This window comes from Danio rerio, chromosome 7 (assembly GCF_052040795.2).
Source record: "Danio rerio strain M-AB ecotype USA chromosome 7, GRCz13ab, whole genome shotgun sequence".
Taxonomy (NCBI): Eukaryota; Metazoa; Chordata; class Actinopteri; order Cypriniformes; family Danionidae; genus Danio; species Danio rerio.
In genome coordinates, this window is record NC_141027.1 from 73,857,158 (window position 1) to 73,878,460 (window position 21,303).

The 21,303-nt window shown below is 39.9% G+C and overlaps 2 protein-coding genes across 4 annotated transcripts in view; one reads left to right on the forward strand and one right to left on the reverse strand.

Moving 5' to 3' along the window:
* Positions 1 to 19,559, forward strand: part of cpne7 (copine VII) — a 115,461-nt gene extending 95,902 nt beyond the window's left edge. The window contains exons 14-18 of one of the 3 annotated variants that reach the window (XR_015496479.1): positions 2,315 to 2,448; positions 8,441 to 8,677; positions 11,521 to 12,022; positions 15,828 to 15,892; positions 19,007 to 19,559. Coding sequence is in view for 1 of the 3 variants with exons in the window: in XM_087262230.1 (XP_087118356.1) it covers positions 2,315 to 2,448; positions 8,441 to 8,677; positions 11,521 to 11,661 (512 nt within the window). In the remaining 2 variants the exon portion in view is untranslated. Of the gene's footprint in view, positions 1 to 2,314; positions 2,449 to 8,440; positions 8,678 to 11,520; positions 14,344 to 15,827; positions 15,893 to 17,836 lie in introns of those variants that run through there. The other 2 variants (XR_015496478.1, XM_087262230.1) reach the window with 2 other exon arrangements.
* Positions 1 to 21,303, reverse strand: part of znf143a (zinc finger protein 143a) — a 705,859-nt gene that overhangs the window by 363,545 nt on the left and 321,011 nt on the right. The window lies entirely within an intron of this gene.

Here is a 21,303-nt window from a genome sequence, read left to right on the forward strand (position 1 = left end):
TTAATATTATTTTTATTTATTTATTTACAGTATACAACATACTTTGTAGTAATTCTGTTTCAAGAGTTCACACTTAAATATTGCTCAAGGATGTTAGCAGGTTTGGCATGCTGTCCCGGAAGAGAACCCTGAGGCTTCTGGTCAGTTTGCATGAAAGGGTAGACGAGGTCAGGTTGTTTATTTTAATTATTTTAATTAATTTGTTTAAAATAACTTTTTAATTTTTTTTCTATCTCTTATTTTTCCTTTTTTATTTATTTTATTATTTTTTATTATTATCATATTATTATTAGTATAATAGACCAAATGGAAAGTGCTCAACACAAAGGAGTATACCCCATTTTGAAAATGAATGTTTTGATTCTGTAGCATTGGGAGGCTGACAACAGAGTTGAGGATCCACCTGATGCTTTATTAAAGAGTAGTCATACAGGCGATGGTCAAACACAGGGGCAAACGGGTACATACGGATACATTGCCAGCAGCTAGCAACTCTCACATTGTCGCCCACTGAAGCTAAGCAGGGCTGCGCCCAGTCAGCACCTGGATGGGGGACCACATGGGAAAGCAAGGTTGCCGCCGGAAGTGGTGTTAATGAGGCCAGCAGTCGGCACTCAACCTGAAATCTGTGTGGGTCCTAATGCCCCAGTATAGTGACGGGGACTCTATACTGCTCAGTGAGTGCCGTCTTTCAGATGAGACATTAAATCGAGGTTCTCCATGGTCGTTAAAAATCCCAAGAAGTCCTTCGAAAAAGAATACGGGTTTAACCCCTGCAACCTGGCCAAATCTGCCCACTGGCCTCGGTCTATCATGGCCTCCTAGCAATCGCAATACCATAATTGGCTTCATCACTTAAGCCTGGTTTTGACTTCTGCGTCAAGTGACCGGCGTAACCCTCGGCGCATGCAACGCGTGTAGCTGTGCATTTATACTTCTGCGCGCTGTCTCTGTTGGTCTGCATTAACACTTCCGAAACGCTAGTGGGCAGTGAGGTGTAAATGTTCCTCTGTGTCGAGTTTCTTCTCTGCTGTTTTGCTTTTCCTGAACACTTCCTGAATGTACAAGTGGCTCAAACTCGCTCATTTTGAGGCAGGAACCGGCGGACGTGCAACAACTTTAACTATGAGGTAAACACACAACAAAACTTTCCATCAGGAGCTCCTTCACGGGACTCCACACTTGTAAACACTCGCTCCATTGGGCTCGCGTCCAGCTCGCGCGGCTCTCGGTCCCGCCCAGACTCGTCAGAGCTACCAAGCCAACCAATCACAGAGCTTGCGCTATGCGTCGTTGCGATGTGTAGTTACAATTTTTGAGAGATGCACGTCAGCGACGCCGACGGCCAAGGCGAAGGGCTATGCGTCAGCGCCGTAGCATACGCCGGCGTTTGACGCAGAAGTATAAATCAGCCTTAAGTCTCCTCTCCACCAGTCAGCTGGTGTGTGGTGTGTGGTCTGGCCCAATATGGATGCCGTCACAGCGGCCTCTGGTGCATTTTCTGAAAACAAAAACTGCCTAAAAACGTAGCTCCTGGATAGTATTTTGCGCTCTACAGAAATGTATATAGAGGTACGTAATCATAATGAGCCTGGGTTGCATATAGATGTATGAATATCTTGTTTTGTGTTCAACAGAAGAAAGATGTTCATGAAAGTCTAGAACCACTTTAGCATGAGTAAATGGTGAGGATTTTTTTTTAAATAATTTTGTAGTGAACTTCCTCTTTAATTAGTTTTTTTGAAACAAAGAATTTGTTTGACCAGCTGGTAACTGGATTGGACACAGATACCATTTTAAACAGGATTTATCCAGCTATAAATATGAATGATATTTCAACAACAAAATATTTCTTGATACATACTTACAAATCAATACTCATTGACTTTTATTGATACATGTAAATCAATACACCTTGATTTTAAAGACTCATATTGCTAAGCCTTTGCAACTTTCATAGCACAATTTTTTATATTACTAGCATTTTAATGTTTTCATGGATAAAGAATGATTGTATGGTTTTTTTAAATGACCTGAGCCTGAATAAATTATGACCTAATTTGACATTTTGTGAGTGAACAATTGCTTTAACACCCAAAGAGAACGTGTGAAGCCTTTGGAAAATTGCTTCAGTCCTTTCACGTTTCTGCAGAGGAGCTCCAAGTCCATCTCTCGACTGATTTGATCCCGAAATCTGTTGCTTTCGCTGCCAATTCCTCGGCGCTGCTCTCAGAAAGCCTTTGAGACAGTCAGAGAAATACAAATAAGCCTCCAGAAGAGAAGTGATAGCCGTGTCTCCTCTCTCTCTGATCAGAGATCCAGGGGGTCGTGGAAGCCTACCAAAACTGCCTGCCCAAGATCCAGCTCTACGGTCCCACCAATGTGGCTCCCATCATCAACAGAATAGCCAAACAGGCGGCTGGAAAAGAGCCCATCAAAGACGCTTCTGTGAGTATCTTTAAAGTTCCTGCCTTTTTTTTTTTTTTTTTGGCACAGCACTTAAGTGGGAATAAAGGATTCGCTAAAAGTATTATGCAATCAGGTATTCCTATTGACAGTCTAGTCTATATTAAAGAAAAAAATCATACACTTGACGCTTGAGGACTTTGATGTTTGCAGACTGTTAGCTATGTGCCTCTTCTGTTAAAGCTATAAAGAAGAAATAAGTGTTGGGGGTGTTTGCTTGTATGTTTGATTTTTTTGTTGCTGTTTTTGACTGTTTTTCTGTTGTTCATATTTTTTTTAAATCTTATATGTAAAGTATTAAAAAAGATGCATTAACCTCAAAATTAGGAACTGTCATATTTTCTGCAACATTAAACAAAATGAAGCAGGTTTAATGGTTGAAGAGCAGATATCTGTAATTAGAAAGTGAAAACCTACTTTCATTCATTCATTCATTTTCTTGTCTGCTTAGTCCTTTTATTAATCCGGGGTCGCCACAGCGGAATGAACCGCCAACTTATCCAGCAAGTTTTTATGCAGTAGATGCCCTTCCAGCCGCAACCCATCTCTTGGAAACATCCACACACACATTCACACACACACTCATACACTAAGTGTCTAGGCTGGTTCTCTCCTCAGACTGCTGCCCCACGACCCGGTCCCAGAAAAGCAGATGAAAATGAATGAATGAATGAATTAATTAATGACTTATGATAATTTGAATATATAGAATTATCTTTTTATGTTAATTTAATTATCGACTTTTAACTTGATTTTTTAAAAATATATGAATAACTGAAAGTGTTTAGGAAGATTATGTGTGATATGTTTAAGTTAATATTATATTTTTATCTTAATAGATCTTCTGAAAATGTAAAAAATATATACTGAAAATATACTGTGAAAATAAAATAATAAATCATTAAAAGATAGTTAGAATAAACCAGTATTGGGTCTTTAATTATGAATAAAAAACAGAATATGTTTTAATAAACATGCTACTCACAATCCATGTACGTAATTTTTACATATTCATTCATGCATTTTGATGTCGCCAGTGAAATGAAACGCCAACTATTCCAGCATATGTTTTACACAGAGGATGCCCTTCGTGCCGCAACCCAGTACTGGGAAACACCCATACACTCTTACACTAATTTAGTTTATTCAGTTCACTTATACCGCAAATCTTTGGACTGTGGGAGAAACCGGAGCACCCGGAGGAAACCCACGTGAACACAGGCAGAACATGCAAACTCCACACAGAAATGCCAGCTGACCCAGCCGGGACTCAAAACAGCCACCTTCTTGCTGTGAGGCGACAGTGCTAACCACTGAGCTGCTCTGATTTTTCCATATAACCTTTAAAACTTAGTCAAGGTATAAATAATAATAAATAAATAAATCTTGTCAACTTTTTTTTCAGCTAATGATGTTGAAGGCTGTTTTGATAATTAACACGGCTACAATCAATTCAGAGTGCTATCACGTTAAAAGTCATTTAATGGTCTCGGGTCAGACATTTGCCCTCAAGCTCAACAATTATCAATGCCTTGCTCTACTTCATTTGCTGTCTCCAACACAATACTGTATGTCCTTGTGATGTTCTTCATCTATTATTTAATGTTAGATCCCCCTTCCCCAAAAGTGATCGTTTTTCAGTAAATGAGCCCACCGAGATCAATGTACAGAAACCAGGACATCCATTCAGACTGAAGACTTGCATGTTTAATGTTGCTGGACCCTTGGGATGTTCAGGCCAGTAAATATTGCTAATTTTAGCCCACTGACTGACTATTTTAGGGTGGTATGTAATATTCTGCTCACTTCTTTTTAAAGGAATTTAAGGCATTTAAAGGAACAGTTCATCCATTGTTTTACAATGTGGATTTTGATCTTAAAGGGACAACTCCAGCAGAGGTTTACATTTCTGGAGATCGCAAATTACGTAGCTAGAGGTTTGTATGGCTGCATTTCATCTTAAAAACGAACGCTACAGGAGGTATAACACCTTTCCTTTTCACACCTACTAGCTGACCGCTTAGCTTCATATGGACAGCTTTTCCACTGTTACCAGTTTGTCCAGTCCTGGAGACACATACTTAACAATGGGGTTTGAGTCCAGCAAAGAATGGTTCCAGAAAACAGGTACAACAAAAACGGAAGCCAAAAAATAAAATAAACAAATAAATAACAGAGTGAGAATGTAGTAAATTCTGAAAATGTGGTAAAAATCAGGCGAGGGCTTTTCTTTTTCTGGATAGCTTTTTAAAACTGTCTGTTGGGTTTAGGGAAGTGGGTGGGTGGATGGAACAATCGATGCTTTTAAAAACACTATTGATTGGATTTAGGGAAAGAGCGTAGGTCAGTCTATCAGGAAATCAGTCAGTCAGTAGACAGCGGCGTCTGTTGGATTTACGTGAGAACAGCAGGCGCAAATGGCCCTCGGGAGAGATATTTGAGATCTCAAAAGTGTTCAGAGGCCTCTGATAGATTCATGAGATTCAACAGCAACTCCTGGGATGTATTTGATGCTCTCCAGAAATGTATATAGCAGTACGTTTTCAGAATGAGAATTATTAACTGCCCTCAAGTGGTTTCAGACCTTTTAAACAGCCTCTGAAGCAGTTTGTTGCTGTGTTACTGTGATATTAGCCCCTTTCACACAGTGATACCGGTAAATATCTGGAAAATTTCCAGAACGACTTTACCGGTATATTCAAAAAAGCGCTGTTCACACAGGCGAGGACGTAACGGAAATTTTCCGGAAAAGGGCATTCACACATACATTCCAAAATACCGGTAAATTCTGACATCATACACCACAAATGAGCTTTAAACGGCTGCGCTTGTATTTATAAACATTTGACTACATTACAAACTCTGTGGATGATCAATATTGTGAACAACTTTCGCAGGATCACTTTCGCATGTCGAGATGTTCATAATATGTGCGTGTGCAGGCGCTCACAGGCTGTTTCACAGGCACACGCAAAGCTTGAAGGTAAACAAACAACGGCTTATCATAAGCATCTCATCGATGATTATTTACACAGTTGGCATTAAGAAGAACATATAAACGTAATCTGACTAACTTCTAGCAGCTAAAGGTGAAGGAAAAATATTCAAAGGCTTTTATTCTCATAAACCGCGCGGACGTAAATGCGTCTGACTGTTGTGATTGGCTAAAACAGACGTCTCACGTCAGCACGTTCTAGACGTGCACGCGCTTATTACGGGAATCTTCCTTCTGCATTCACACAGCGCAGCATTTCGGCAAATTGCTGGTAATGTTACAACTTCTCTTTCCGGAAAATAGCCAGAACGAATTTACCGGTATTTTCAAAAAGGACCTGTTCACACATGCAACCTTTCCGGAAAATTGCCGGCAATTTTCCGGAAAGGTCTGTTTGTGTGAAAGGGGCTATTGTCCATCACAGTTTAACTTTGGAGAAATGAACAGAGTTTATGGAGTCTCTTTCACAATTAATGCTGCAAACTTCAATGCTTTTGGTTTTACCAGTTTTAGATTGCAGCGCAAGGCACAGCAGAAACTCAATACTTGTGTATTTCTCTCTTAGCTCACGAATGTTAATTTAGTTAGAGAAAGTATTCAGACCCCCTTATTTTTTACTCTTTCTTACATCACAGCCATTTGTTAAAATCAAAAGTACTCTTTTTTTCCTTTTTAATGTACACACAGCACCTCATATCGACCGAAAAACAGAATTATTGACATTTTTGCATATTTATTAAAAGAAAAACTGTATATGACATGGTCCTAAGTATTCAGACCTTTGCTCAGTATTTAGTAGAAGCTCCATTTTGATCCAATACAGTCGTGAGTCTTTTTAGGAAAGATGCAACAAGCATTTGGGTATCCTCTGCCATTCCTCACGCAGATCCTCTCCAGTTCTGTCTGGTTGGATGGTAAAAGTTGGTGGACAGCCATTTTTAGGTCTCACCAGAGGTGCTCAATTGGGTTTAAGTCAGCATTGGGTTTAAGGCCGTACTCACACTAGGTACAGTTGCCTCGAACCGGGCCAAAGCACGCTTGTCTCCCCCGACGGCCCGCGCTCACACCATATCGGGCCTCGGCACGCTTACGTCATCGCTGCTGCGCTGTTCAGAAGCGCTCTCTATGGCAAGCCTTTTTAGCATTTAAATCTTTGTTCTGACTCCATAAATATATTTAGAGATATCTCTAATTATATTTTGACTAGTCGTAATTATAATTCCACTACTCAGAATAACAATTAGAGATATCTGCAATTACAATTGTACTAGTACGAAATCAGATTGGAGATATCTGCAAATATATTATGACTAGTCATATTCCTCCATTGACTTCCATTGAAAAATATTTGCCGATATCTCTAAATGAGTTTTGATTAGTCACAATTGTAATTAGAGATATCTCTAACTGAGTTTTTACTAGTCATAATACATTTGGAGATATCTTTAATTCGTCATATTTAGAGATATTTACAAATATATTTGAAGATATCTCTAATTAATTTACTAATAGTCGAATTACAGTTGTAGATATCTTGAATTGGATTTTTGATGAGTCAAAACTCAGATATATGCAAATATTTTTTTCAATGGAAGTCAATGGAAGAATATGACTAGTCATAATATATTTGCAGATATCTCCAATCTGATTTCGTACTAGAACAATTGTAATTGCAGATATCTCTAATTGTCATTCTGACTAGTCGAATTATAATTATGACTAGTCAAAATATAATTATATCTCTAAATATATTTATGGATAGTCTGAACAAGGTTTAAATGCTAAAACGGCTTGCCATACGCTCTCACCCAGTAGCACAGTGGAGATTTCTCTAGTTATATCGTTTCAGTCGTTTGTCATACAGTGACATGAAGTCAAATATTTCGCCAAACAGTTCTTAGGGATACGGTGACACGCAGTCAGATATTTCGCCGAACAGATCCGCCACTTTTGGCGCTCATAAACAATCATAAAGCTCTCGTGCTGCAGGAATGAGGAGGTCTGCTGAAAGCGCGCAGCTGTCATGCTGTTAGGAATTTGCGTCTTTAATAAACTACGGCAGTTTGCGATCACTGAACAGTAAGAATGATTAATAAATCCATATGAAACAAGTAAAACCATGAAAAACATAAAACCATACTCACACACAAGCGTACCGCGCCAAAGCCCAAGTGATCCGCGCTCAGGCACACCTCTTCCAACCGGGCCAGGGCCGGCCAAGTGAACCGTGCTTGAGCCCGATTCAGTGCACTCACACTTCTCAAACGATCCGGGAAACGGGCCTGGGCACGGTACGGATGGCATAGTGTGAGTAGGCCCTAAGTCAGGGCTCTGGCTGGGCCATTCAAGAACAGCCACAGAGTTGTTGTGAAGCCACTCCTTTATTGTTTTAGCTGTGTTCTTAGGGTCATTGTCTTATTGGAAGGTAAACCTCCTGCTCAGTCTGCAATATAACAAAGAGGGGTCTGAATGCTTACCAAACCCACTGTACAAGTTCTTGCACTACAACACAGGCTGAATACATGTAACGAAAAAGTTAATGACGAAGTGCTACGTAAATGACTGCTTGCTTTTTTTTGTTTTGTTTTTGCCTCACTGAAAACACAATATATAGGCGAAAACAATAAAACCATGTCAAAATATTTTATTTATACGATAAAACGAATGGGGCAGCATGGTGGGTAGCAAAATCATCTCACAGCAAGAAGGTCGCTGGTTCGAGCCCCGACTGGGTCAGTTGGTGTTTCTGTGTGGAGTTTATATGTTCTCTCCGTGTTTGCGTGGGTTTCCTCCGGGTGCTCCGGTTTCCCACACAGTCCAAAGACATGTGGTATTGGTGAATTGGATAAGCTAAAATTGATCGTAGTGTATGAGTATGAATAAGTATGTATGGATGTTTCCCAGTGATGGGTTGTAGCTGAAAAGAAAATGTATGAATGAATAATTAAACTACATACTGTACCTTTTTGCTCCTGGCAGCTGTATCATATCCTACTGATCCTGACAGACGGGGTGGTCACAGACATGGCGGACACACGGGAGGCGATTGTCCGGGCCTCATACCAGCCCATGTCCATCATCATAGTGGGAGTGGGAAACGCAGACTTCACAGACATGCAGATCCTCGATGGAGACGACGGGGTCCTGCGCTCACCCAAAGGAGAGCCCGTCCTGAGGGACATCGTCCAGTTTGTGCCCTTCAGAGACTTTAAAACGGTCAGTCTTTCTCTGTCATTTGGTATTTTACTCAGTTTCTCAGAATTATGAATGTAGTGTTTGTGTAAAAGAAATGTTTGATTGTTTTACTACTAATGATATTTCTTCCAAATTAAGATATATATATATATATTAGGGATGTAACAGTATCAGAATTTCATGGTACAGTAATACCTCGGTATGAATGTCACGGTAAGGTATTTATTGAATCATTTACAGGAAAAACAAAACTTATGAAAATACTCCAAAAAAGTGCCAAAAGTGTCAATGACATACAAATTAGCCATCTATCTTTAAGCTTTGAAACAGGAACTTAAATTTTAATAACAAAAAATTATTAAACCATGTAAAAAAATAAAGTTTCAATTTAGTATTGTTGAGAACTCATCACATTCAACATTTAATCAGTCACTCACTCAGATAGAGATGGGTTTTTCAATTTAACAACATAAAAACGGTGGACCAATTGGAGAGGTTTTCAGACCGACCGCAACTTGACGTAGGAGTGCGGTCCCCCCGCCCTCCGATTTGATTGACAGCTATTGCATTAACATGTCTGGGTAGTCACCTGTATAATCATGTCAACAAGATCAGACGTGCGCAAAGCAACCGGGAAAAAAAGGTCTGTTTAGTTCAAGAGTGATCAAGAGTAAGTTTCACATGTTTAAAATGTTTTGAAACAGTCCACGTGTGTAAACAAGTACAGCGATTTACTTCAGCTTTACTTCCTCAGTATCCGCGTGTCAGAACAATTATAAAGGAAGACGCTTCAATCCCGGTTTGCGGACGTTAAATCAGGTTTATTTTGTACATAAACTTAACAGATATCCATACAGCAGTGGAGATTAAGCACATTCTGGAGACGCAAAACACTTATATTAAATCTGAAAAAGGGGTAACCTATGTGCTCTTTAAGTCTTGATTTGAATGTGTCTAATGTTGGAGCACATCTGATCATTTCTGGAAGCTGTTTCCAGCGGCGGGTGGTGGAGTAGCCGAAAGTGGATTAAGCACGCTTTGACTGAACTCTTGGTATTTGTAATTTACTTGATCCTAATGATCTATGATTTATAGACAAGTAATAACACTTTAAAATCTATTCTGATTGTAACCGGGAGCCAGTGTAAAGACATAAGGACAGGTGTGATGTGCTTGGATTTTCTAGTTCTGGTCAGGATTCTGGCAGCAGTGTTCTGCATGAGCTGCAACTTTCTGACTGTCATTTTTGGGAAGGCGAGAGAGGAGTCTATCACGGTAATCCAACCTACTGGTGATAAAAGCATAAGTTTCTCTAAATATAATTAAGTTAAGATAGAAATATATTTTTTTGGACCAGTTGTCACCTTCTGTAGAAGTAATGACAACATTTTTCATTTGAATTAGGAAGAAATGTAATTAGAAATATGTAGAATAAACAATTTTACCATTTTACTCAAACCCATACCTGATGAATCCATTAAATCCAGAGAGACAGAATTTTATTTTCCATAGCTAAATGTTTGCAATAAAAGCATCATCATATCAAGTTTAAGAGTTCCCATTTAGCTGATGATTGATAAAGCTTGTTTGGCCTGCTGTCCCAGGAGAGAGCCCTGAGCTCATAAGATCCTTGAGCCCGGGGCTCCCTCCCGTTTGCAAGGCAAGAGGGGAGTTTGAGCTCGGGAAAATCTTGAGAACTAGTAGCTAGTAGTAGCTAATGAACAGATAGTGATTGCTCTTAAGAGATAACTACTTACTAGGAGCTTGTCTATGGTACTGATTTGGATTTGGCAATTAACTTAAGTTGCATGTTTTTGGACGATGGGAGGAAACCGGGGAACCCGGGGAAAACCCACGTGAGCACGGGAGAACGTGTAAACTGTATTGAGGTCCTAGGCCATTTGACCTCAATTGCACAGAAACGTTCTGTGACGAGAACACTCAGCTGCCTAGCAAATAATTCTTGTTGACTAGCTTTAAATATTTTAGCGAAGGTGCTTTAATTAAAATATTGACTGAGGACCGGTTCACCATTTGCTCATCTAAACCTAATTGGAAAAGCTGCTTCTTTAAATCTATCACCTTTAATGCACCAGAGAAACAGCCTTAGTCAATTTAAGAAATAGTTGATAGTTGCTTCAGGAAAAATATAAAGTCACATAGGAAGTTATTTACTCTGGGTAATAATCTAGTTATAAGATAGAAAAATACATATGCAAAATGTTATTTAGTAGCACATTATATATACATATTTCATATTATATATAGTTAAGCCCAAATTTATTTACAACCCTGTATTTAAATTTACCTTAATTTACCTTCAACTATATACAGCAAATATATATTCATACATTTATAATTATAGTAGATTCCTTGCCAGATACTGCAGGTAGATCAAATCACAAAGAACTACTCTATAACAAAAAGATGCATTAGTTTTTATGGGCTTAAATGTTGAAAAATAAATGTAACACACTGGAATAAGAGCCATGGGTTTATTCTTGCCTAAATAACACGGTTCTTTGGAGAATGAAGCAGGCAGCGAGACAAAACAGCATATGCCGGAGGTACATCTGAACAAAAAACTGCTCTCAGAGCTCTGCGGTTTTCTCCACAAGAGCGATTTGTCCCCTCTACTGATTTAGAAATAAATAAAAAAAAACAATCATTTTACAAAAGCGAGGATTAAAACCATGTAAATACTCTCTCAACAGCCTGCCGCTTGGCTCTCCTCCCAAAAAATCCAATCACTAATTGTACTTTCCGCATCCCCTTGTTAGAACGCAGTTTACCGTGAATTCAGTTGTGGTGTATTTCCACTATTGTTAATGTTTTTTTTTTTTTCTTTATGCGTTTTTTTGCAGGCATCACCAGCTGCCCTGGCTAAATGTGTCCTAGCGGAGGTGCCCAAACAAGTGGTGGAGTACTTCAGCCACAAGGCCATACCGCCTATGAACCCGGTGCTCAATTCAAGCCCCAACTCCATCGCCAACACACCTGAATAACTCTCAAAACCATCCCTCCATAGTACTGCAGACAAAGAGACCAACACACTCTCATCCTGACCGCATTTCCTCATTCATAAGATGATCATACACCACTGACGGTTTGGATCTCGATGTTGCCCTTGGGAAAAAAAAAAAACTGGACTGTTCCCCCCAGCATGAAAACCGAAGGCCTTTTCCCCCTCTTCGGAAGGGCAGAGACAATGCATTGAATTCCCATCAGGATCCTGAACCCTGCTGACTCGACTCTTTTCAACTGCACAAGGCCGCTTTCTGCATTCTGCTGTTTTATATGCCCTTCAAGAGCTTTCATTTCTGCCTCCTGGGGAACTGGAACAGAAATGGCGTGGACGCTTGCAATGTAATTACTCGAAAATAGCATGTATATTGATTGATTGAAAGAGTTTGCTTCGGTTTCGCCTGACAAATATGCATATTTCGTTGCGATGTTGATGTAAAAGTAATGAGCGCAAGAATGGTCATCAGCTGGTTAGTCAGTATTAGAGGTGGCGCTTTGTTAATTAGCATGCTGACAGTGCACCGTTTGAAGCTGCTTCGTCAAATCTGTCACCTTTAATGCAGCGGTGCAACAGTTTTACTCGCACAGACTGATGTGATTGGCTGGTTTGTTTTGCTGGTTTTTTAAGCATCTTGTGCCATGAGCATTCTTAAAGGCATACTTCACCCAAATATCATTTATTTGCTTAAAGACTACATAAAATGCAGGGTTCCACACAATTCAATCAGGTTGTCCCAACACAAATCGATTAAGTTAACAGAAAATGTGTATTGGTGGTTTATTACAAGGATTTTGTTTCCTAATATACAACATCACCCCAGATAATCAACCCAGGCTCATTCTGAAAACGTAGTCCAGCGAAAGTTTCTGGAGACCGAGAAATACGTCCCGGGAGGTACGTATGGCTGCATTAAATTTTTTTAAGCAAATGCTATGGGGCGGTGTGACGCCGTTCCCTTTCGCGCTTGCCAGCTGACCGCTAACCTCTGTGTGGAGGGCTTTCCCGCTGCAGTCAGTTTGTCCGGTCAGCTCATCGTGTGCGTCGGTGGGCTTCAGATGCAGAGAGGAGGAGTTGACAATGGCGAGCGGTTCCAGAAACCAGGTAAGACAAAAACAGAAACCAAAAAATAAAGCGAACGAGTTCATAACAGGGTGAGAACGGGGTGAAGCCCGAAAAACAGACAAGGGTTTTTCTTTTTCTAGACGGATTTTCTAAATTGTTGCTCGGGTTTAGGGAAGTGAGCGGGCAGGCGGGTCAATCGGTAAAACTGGTTGGGTTCAGGGAAGGAGGAGGGTGGGTCAGCCGATTGGCCGGTCACGCAGTCAATCATTGGTCAGTCATACAGCGGCCTCTGGTGGGTTGACGAGAGAACAGCGCGGGCGCGAACCGCACTCGCGAGAGACGTTCGAGATACAAAAAAGCGCGCACAACGGCCTCTCACGGATTCGCGAAAACAAAAACTGCACAAATACGTACCTCCCGGGACGTATTTCACGGCCTCCAGAAACATCCGCTGGACTACGTTTTCAAAATGAGCCTGGGTTGCAGATAATAGATCATTTATTTTCTTTTCGGCTTAGTCCCTTTATTGATCTGGGGTCACTACAATGGAATGAACCGCTAACTTAACCAGCATATGTTTTATGCAGTGGATGCCCTTCTACTTGCAACCCGTCACTAGGAAACATCCATTCACACATACAGTATGGACAATTTAGCTAATCCATTTCACCTGTACCATGTCTTTGGACTCTGGGGCAAACCAGAGCACCCAGAGGAAACCCATGCAAACACGGGGAGAACATACAAACTACACACAGAAATGCCAATTGACCTTGCCTGGGTTCGACAAGCGACCTTCTTGCTGTGTGGTGATTGTGCTACGCACTGCACCACCGTCCTCCCCCCAGACAATAGATCACTTTAACTACTATTAGAAATGTTAATAAAAGTCTTTTTTTTTTTACTTTTCAATGTTAAAAGTTTTTGGAAGAAAGATTAAGGTCCTAAAAAGGAATTTGAAAGCATAAATAAATGAGTAAAAATATAAACATGAATCACAAAACACTAAAAACTGTTAATTTACAGATTTTTTTAACAGTCTACCCAGTTTTTTTGTCCTATTCTGGACGTCAACGAGTATCATCAACCTGCATTTTTTGAAAATATAGTCTTTTGTGTACAACAGAAGAAAGAAACTCATAGAAGTTCCGCAAATTGTAAATGATGAGGGAAGTTTTATTTTTGGGTGTACTGTTCCTTTAAGACACTAGTTAAACAGAGTTAGCTATAGCACAATAGCTTTACAAAAAAATGTGACCCTTGCAGTCTGTTTTAAGGCTGGTTCAAACTCCTGCGTCAAGCGATCGCTCTGACCCATGGTGCATGCCTTGCGTGTAGTCGTGCATTTATACTTCTGCGTACTGTTTGTGTTGCTCTGCAATAACCCTTCTGAAGCTCTAGCTGGCAGTAGGTTATGTTATGTTCCTCTATGTCAAGTTTCTTCGCAGGTGTTTTTTTTTTTTTTCTGAACGTTACCTTAATATACAAGTATTTAAAACTGCTCATTCAGAGGTGGGAAGTGGCGGACGAGCAGAACTTTAATCACAAGGTGAACACAAAACTAAAGTTTCCAACGAGAGCTACTTCCCGGGACTCGACACTTGTAAACACTCGCTCTGTCTGGCTTGCGGCTCTCAGAACTGCCCACAATCATCACAGCTACCAAGCCGATCAATCACAGAGCGTTATTGCGACATGTAGTTACATTTTTTAAGAGGTGCGCATCAGCATCGGTGTCAGCCACGGCAAGGGCTATATGACCGTGCGAAGGCTGCACCGGAGCATACATGTGGACTTGACGCAGAAGTATAAATCAGCCTTTAAGGATGGTTTATACTTCTGCATTGAGTGATTGGCGTGACCCACAGTGCCCACCTTGCATGTAGTCATGCATTTATACTTCTGCATACTGTTTGTGTTGCTCGTCAACAACACTTCTGAAATGCTAGCTGGCAGTAGGTTATGCTATGTTCCTCTGTGTTGAGTTTCTTTGCAGTTTTTTTGTTTTACTGAACACTACCTTAAAGTACAAGTAGCTCAAACTAACTCATTTAGTGGCAGGAACCGGCGGACGAGCAACAACTTTAATCACAAGGTGAACACAAAGCTAAAGTTTCCATCTGGAGCTCTTTCATGTGACTCGACACTTGTAAACAATCGCTCCATCAGGCTCGCGGCTCTCAGCATCGCCCACAATCATCACAGCTACCTAGCAGACCTATGTGTGTGTGGTTACGTTTTCTTGAGAGGTGCGCGTTAGCATCGGTGTCAGCCACGGTGAGGGCTATGCAAACGTGCAAAGACTGCACCAGAGCATATGTGTGCGCTTGACGCAGAAGTGTAAATCAACCTTTAAGGATGGTTTACACTTTTGCGTCAAGTGATCGGCATGACCCACGGCGCATGCCTTGCACATAGTTGTGAATTTATACTTCTGTGTCCTGTTTGAGTTGCTCTGCAATAGCACTTCCGAAACGCTAGCTGGCAGTAGGTTATGCTACTTTATGTTCCTCTGTATCGAGTTTCTTTGTGGGTGTTTTGTTTTTTCTTAACGCTACCTTAAAGTTCAAGTAGCTAAAACTCGCTCTTTCAAAGGTGGGAACCGGCGAACGAGCAACAACTTTAATCATAAGGTGAACACAAAACTAAAGTTCCTTCAAAGGACTCGACACTTGTAAACAGTCGCTCCATCTGGCTTGTGGCTCTCAGCACCGCCCACACTCATCACAGTTAACAAGCCAACCAATCACAGCATCGTTGTGATGTGCAGTTAAATTTTTTGAGAGGTGCATGTTAGCATAGGCGTCAGCCACGTGCAAGGCGTATGTGACCGCACGAAGGCTGCAGCATACCCGTGCGCTTGATGCAGAAGTATTAATCAGCCTTTGGTCTTTACTTGCTTGAATTGCGTTGTCTGTTTACAGCCTTTAAAAAAACACTTCTAATTGGTTAACCTAAACCCAATTTAATTATCCAGGGTCAGTTGACTAGATGGTAGACTAGTTTTTTTTTCATATGCAGAGCCCTCACAGTCTGTCTAACTCTTATTCATGCTGTTTTCTCTACTTACCTTTATCCCAATAGTTTGTGAAAGCACTTGCTGCAGGCACTTTGTCGATCATGAGAGAATCTCTGCTCTAATTAAAAAGGTAAAGTGTTTAATTTCCGTCCCTGCAGCGAAACCGAACCGATTTGATGAATGATGTGTTTCTGCTGCGTTTCTAAGACAGCTTTGTGAATAAGCAACCCAGCTCTCATTAGTGGACCAATCTGATTACAATACTAAATTGCAAATTCCTTATTACAAATGTGTACTGTAATTACAAACATAATTACATAGATGAAGCACAAGCGTCTACAGAAAATGTATTTTTAGCTTGTAACAAATTTCCAGATTTCAATCATGTTTAGTAGTTACACAAAAAATCAACTTAAAGGTCTCATGAAGTGCTTTGAATTGTGTAGTTTATTTGATCTTTGATGCAATATCAACTGAAACATGAAGAGAGGGCGGAGCATAGAGTATCTTCTTCCCTTTAAAAAAAAGCCAATAGCGTTTTGTTTTCATCACAGCTCTCCCAGTAAGAGTGGGTGAGCTCAAGCGCATCAAATGAAAAGAAAATGAAAAGGGGGCGGGGATATCAGATACTAGAAAGCATTTGATTGGTCAAGATTTGATGTGTAGCTAAAGTATGAGGTGACGTTAAAAAACTATCCATTTAGGCAGAACTGACAAACTACAAGCTTTGTATGTTTATTTCAGTTTTATATCTTCTAATCGAGATTTTTGGAGCACACTAGCTTATAGATATAATAAAACTAACAAAACTTACATCTAAAAAGCTTTATTTTCATTTCAGGGGACCTTTAACTTCTATTTTTGGATTCCAAAACACAAGTTCAAATTAACTGCATTTAATACTTTAAATGATAATACATATTAATTTGTAAATAAGATGCAGTTAATTGTTCGCAGTTAACTTTATTCTTTTATAGTGAGCTAATGGGTACGTTTTCCAACATAGGCTAAATCTGAAAATGTAGCCCTATATACGTTTCTGGAGATCGCAAATTATGTAGCTAGAGGTGCATTTCCTCTTTTAAACTTTTAAACGAATGATACGATTTGATAAGATGCAAGTAGAAGATGACCATGACAACGGAGTCCAGAAAGCAGGTCAGACAAAAACAGAATCCAAAAAAATATATGAAAAAGTAACAGGGTAAGAATGTGGTAAATGTGGTAAAAAATCAGGCGAGGGTCAATCAGTGTTTTTTTAAAACACTATTGGTTGGGTTTAGGGAAGGAGGAAGGTGGGTCAGTTGATCAGTCAGTTAGTCAGTCAGTCTGTCAGTCAGTTGACAGCGGCCTCTGGTGGATTTAGGCTGGAACAGCAGGCTTGAATGGCACTCGTGAGAGAAATTTGAGATCTGAAAAGTGTACACAGCGGCCTCTGGTGGATTTGGTAAAATACAAAAAAAAAACATACCTCCTAGAAAGTATTTGGCAGTCTTCGGAAATGTATTTAGAGGAACGTTTTCAAAATGAGCCTGGTTTAACTTTTAAAGGTTAACTGCACTGAAAAAAATTATTTATTGAATTTCATTCTGATTACATTCCCCCATATAAATTTCTGGAGGAGTAAAATATGTCTCAGGAGCTACGTTTTTTTTCTAGTTTTTGTTTTCGCAAATCCACCAGAGGCTGCAGTCAACTGACTGACTGACCAATTCCTTCACAAACCCTCTTCCCTAAACCCAACCAAAAGTGTTTTAAAAATAAAGCACAGATTGACCAGCGCCCACCCACTTCCCTAAACCCAACCTACTGTGTTTTCAAAAACAATCCAGAAAAAGAAAAGCCCTCGCGGTAGCCTGATTTTTTTCATATTTTACCACATTCTCACTCTGTTATTTACTTGTTTATTTTATCTTTTGGCTTTTGTTTTTGTCTTACCTGCTTTCTGGAACTCTTCTTCACCAAAATCCAACCCCGTCATAACGGTTAACTCTACTCTGCATCTCAAATCCTCCAACGTATGCAACGAGCCACTCGACAAACTAGTAAAACTGGAAAAGCCATCCATACAGAGGTAAGCGGTCAGCTGGTAAGTGTGAAAAGGAACGACGTCATACCGCCCCAAAGCATTCGTTTAAAAGACGAAATGCAGACATACGTACTTCTGGCTACGTAATTCACAATCTCCAGAAATGTATACAGGGGTACATTTTCCGAATGAGCCTACGTTGAAATTTTTTAAGGTAAGTGGTTTATATGGGCTGAATTTAAACAAATTAAATTTATTAACGTTTAGCTTTATTTGTTTAAATGCAGCCCATATGTATCGTTTGCAATCACCTTACCTTAAAAAATGTAGTAAATCCAATTAATCATTATTGTTAATGTGAGAACAACAATCAAATGAGTAAAAGCACAGATCAACCTGTAAAACCTCAAATATTAACTCATGGCAATTCGTAACTTTTTGACTTAGTGGCTAATTCGTATGAATTTGTTCGATCTCATTCATAATATTTAGTATGATTCGCTCAACCCCTAATGATGATTGGTTTTAGGGGTGGGGTTTGGTGCCATGCCTCCTTTTAAAAACGTACATTTTTCATACAACTGAACTCGAATACGAATTAGCCACTATACTGACAAAATGTAAAATAGTTACGTTTCCTCGTGAAATCAGGCTACAAATGCTCATTTTGTACACAAAGCAACGGCTGTACTTATTGCACGACCACCTTGCAACCAGAGAGCCAAACTAAAATTGTGTCCATGCGCTGCAAACTGACTTAATATATTATTTAAGAGATGTATTTCTATTTTAAGTGCTAATGATATGCATAATGAATTAATGAGGATTATGGGTACATAATCATTGCTCTTTTCATGTTATAGAATAGCCTTAACTTGAAACTGAAAAACTAGCACCCTGAGATGTGTTTAGTGCATGTCTATGCACAAATGCACTGCACGACTGCAACATTATCACTTCATTGTGATATATTTATGTAAATGAAGGGTTGCCAGATCTTAACAAGTTGCCGATTCTGAAATGGCTTTTGAACTGTACATGCAACCTGTTTCAATTTCCGAGTGTTGTACATTGCATTTGATTATTAATTCTTTTTGTGTGTGTGTGTGTGTGTGTGTGTGTGTGTGTGTGTGTGTGTGTGTGTGTGTGTGTGTGTGTATGTGTGTGTGTGTGTGTGTGTGTGTGTGTCGCTTATCTTTTGAATCCATTTCCAAGTGGACCGCATTTGCATGTGCAGTATATCCCGGGGTAAAGTTTCCACACATTCTAGCAGAAGGAGAAGAAAACGTTGACTCTGAGTTTCCTGATTGGTTTGAAATGTGGGTCATAACCCTGATGGTATTTTCTTGCAGCCCTGAAGTCATTGCAGCCTTTAGATATTCATACGGGCTCCGGAGGTATTAGGTAACATATTAAGTCTGCTTACAGTCTATCGATGAAAACATAGGCAGATAGACAATAAATCTTCATAAAATTGTATTGTTATTATGGTCAAAGGCAACCGGACTGAGTCGTTTGAACATAATTTGTCTCATCTATGCTTTAACAATGCGCTTTGATTTGAGCCAGTGACCTGACTGGAAGTATCTCTTTCAAAAGCTGTGATTTACTGCATGCACTCCTCTGTGTTGAAACGTATACGTGTATCTGTCTGATTGATTTCGGTGTTATTTTGTCGGATGAGAGTCTGCCGTTACACCAGCCTGTTTCTCCTGTAGTCTAGACTCGTAATCTTGCATTGAGGCTAATAAATCTTTTAATAATTTGACTGAATGGTGGCGTGTCATTTTGCATGTTTATTTAGACACAAAATGGGTGTTGCCAAAATGGCAGCCAGGTTTTTTCAACACTTCGAACTAGGATGCCGTACTTATTTTTGAGATGAATGGACAAATGGTTGCAAATCTATAGCTGTTTCTATGTTTTAGCACCACCCACTAGCAAAGCTGTGTTTTAATCCACTAACAAATGAACTCAAACATATGTGTTCCAAGTTTGCTTACTTATCAGGGGGCACCACAGCGGAATGAACCGCCAACTTATCCAGCATATGTCTCGTTCAAAGTCTGGAAAAATGCCGAAAAATGTTCTTAAAACAGACCTTATGACTGCAATGAGAATGCACTCACCGGCCACTTTATTAGGTACACCTAACTAGTACCGGGTTGGCCCCCTTTTTGTCTTTAGAACTGCCTTAATCCTACATGGCATAGATTCAGCAAGCTACTGGAATTATTCCTACACACATTTACATAAATACATAGACTCAATCATGGGCTAAAAATCTGCAGAAATCTGCAGATTCCGTGTGGGCCTACTGATTAGAAATTTGTGTCAACAAGCAGTTGGAGAGGTGTACCTAATAAAATGGCCGGTGAGTGTATGATTAAGCTGTAAGGATACCTTGGTGTGCACATAAAACAAAAATAACAACTTTATTCAACAGCTCCTCCTCAGTACATGGACACCAATCATCCCATTTAATTTTGATTAATACTCTGAGTCTACCACGTAAACAGCGATTTCAATGACCTTAATCCAACTAAAGTCATAATCGAACTAGACAGAACTCAAATTAAGACATGTGGAGTATGCATATATTAATGGCATTATTGAAGAAAACACCGCATATTACTGTCAAGTTTCTGCTCTGCTTATTAACACATTCATTCATTCATTTTCTTTTGGCTTAGTCCCTTATTTATCAGGGGTCGCCACAGTAGAATGAACCACCAACTATTCTGACATGTTTTACGCAGCGGATGCCCCCTCCAGCCGCAACCCAGTACTGGGAAACACCCACACACACACTCTCACATTTATACACGCATGGCCAATTTAGTTAATCCAATTCATCCTTAACACGTCTTTGGACTGTAGGGGAAATCAGAGCACCCAGAGGAAACCCACACAAAAACAGGGAGAACATTCAAACTCCACACTGAAATGCCAACTGGCCCAGCTGGCACTCAAACTAGTGATCTTTTTGCTGTGAGGTGACAGTTCTAACCACTGAGCCACATTATTAACACAATGATACTATTAGATTTGTCATGGCTTAAAATGGCTGTTGGTCCCACAAGTTGAGCTTAAATAAATGACTGGATTCATGTTCTGAAGTATCTCCAAAATACGATGTCCATAACACAAACAAACTGAAGCGATGGAGACCATCGGCTGGCATTATGCAAATACAGATCTAAATAGAAGTGAACCTGGAATTGCTGACGCCTTTGGTTCTTTCTTTAAGAGACACTAACTTTGAAACTTTGCACTTTACAACTTTATAGACCTTTTACATTCGCAAACAACTCTACAACACTGATTGCGCTGTAAGGTACTTTTCCAAAAAGCATAATAGGGATGCTTTAAATGCACCCAGCAACATAAATGTGTCTCTAGATTTAAGAGAGATTTACATATCAGGAAGAATCAAATGCGCAGCACAGGCAACGCACAGAATTTATAATCATGCGATCATAACTCCAAGTCATTTCTGCTGAGCCCACAGT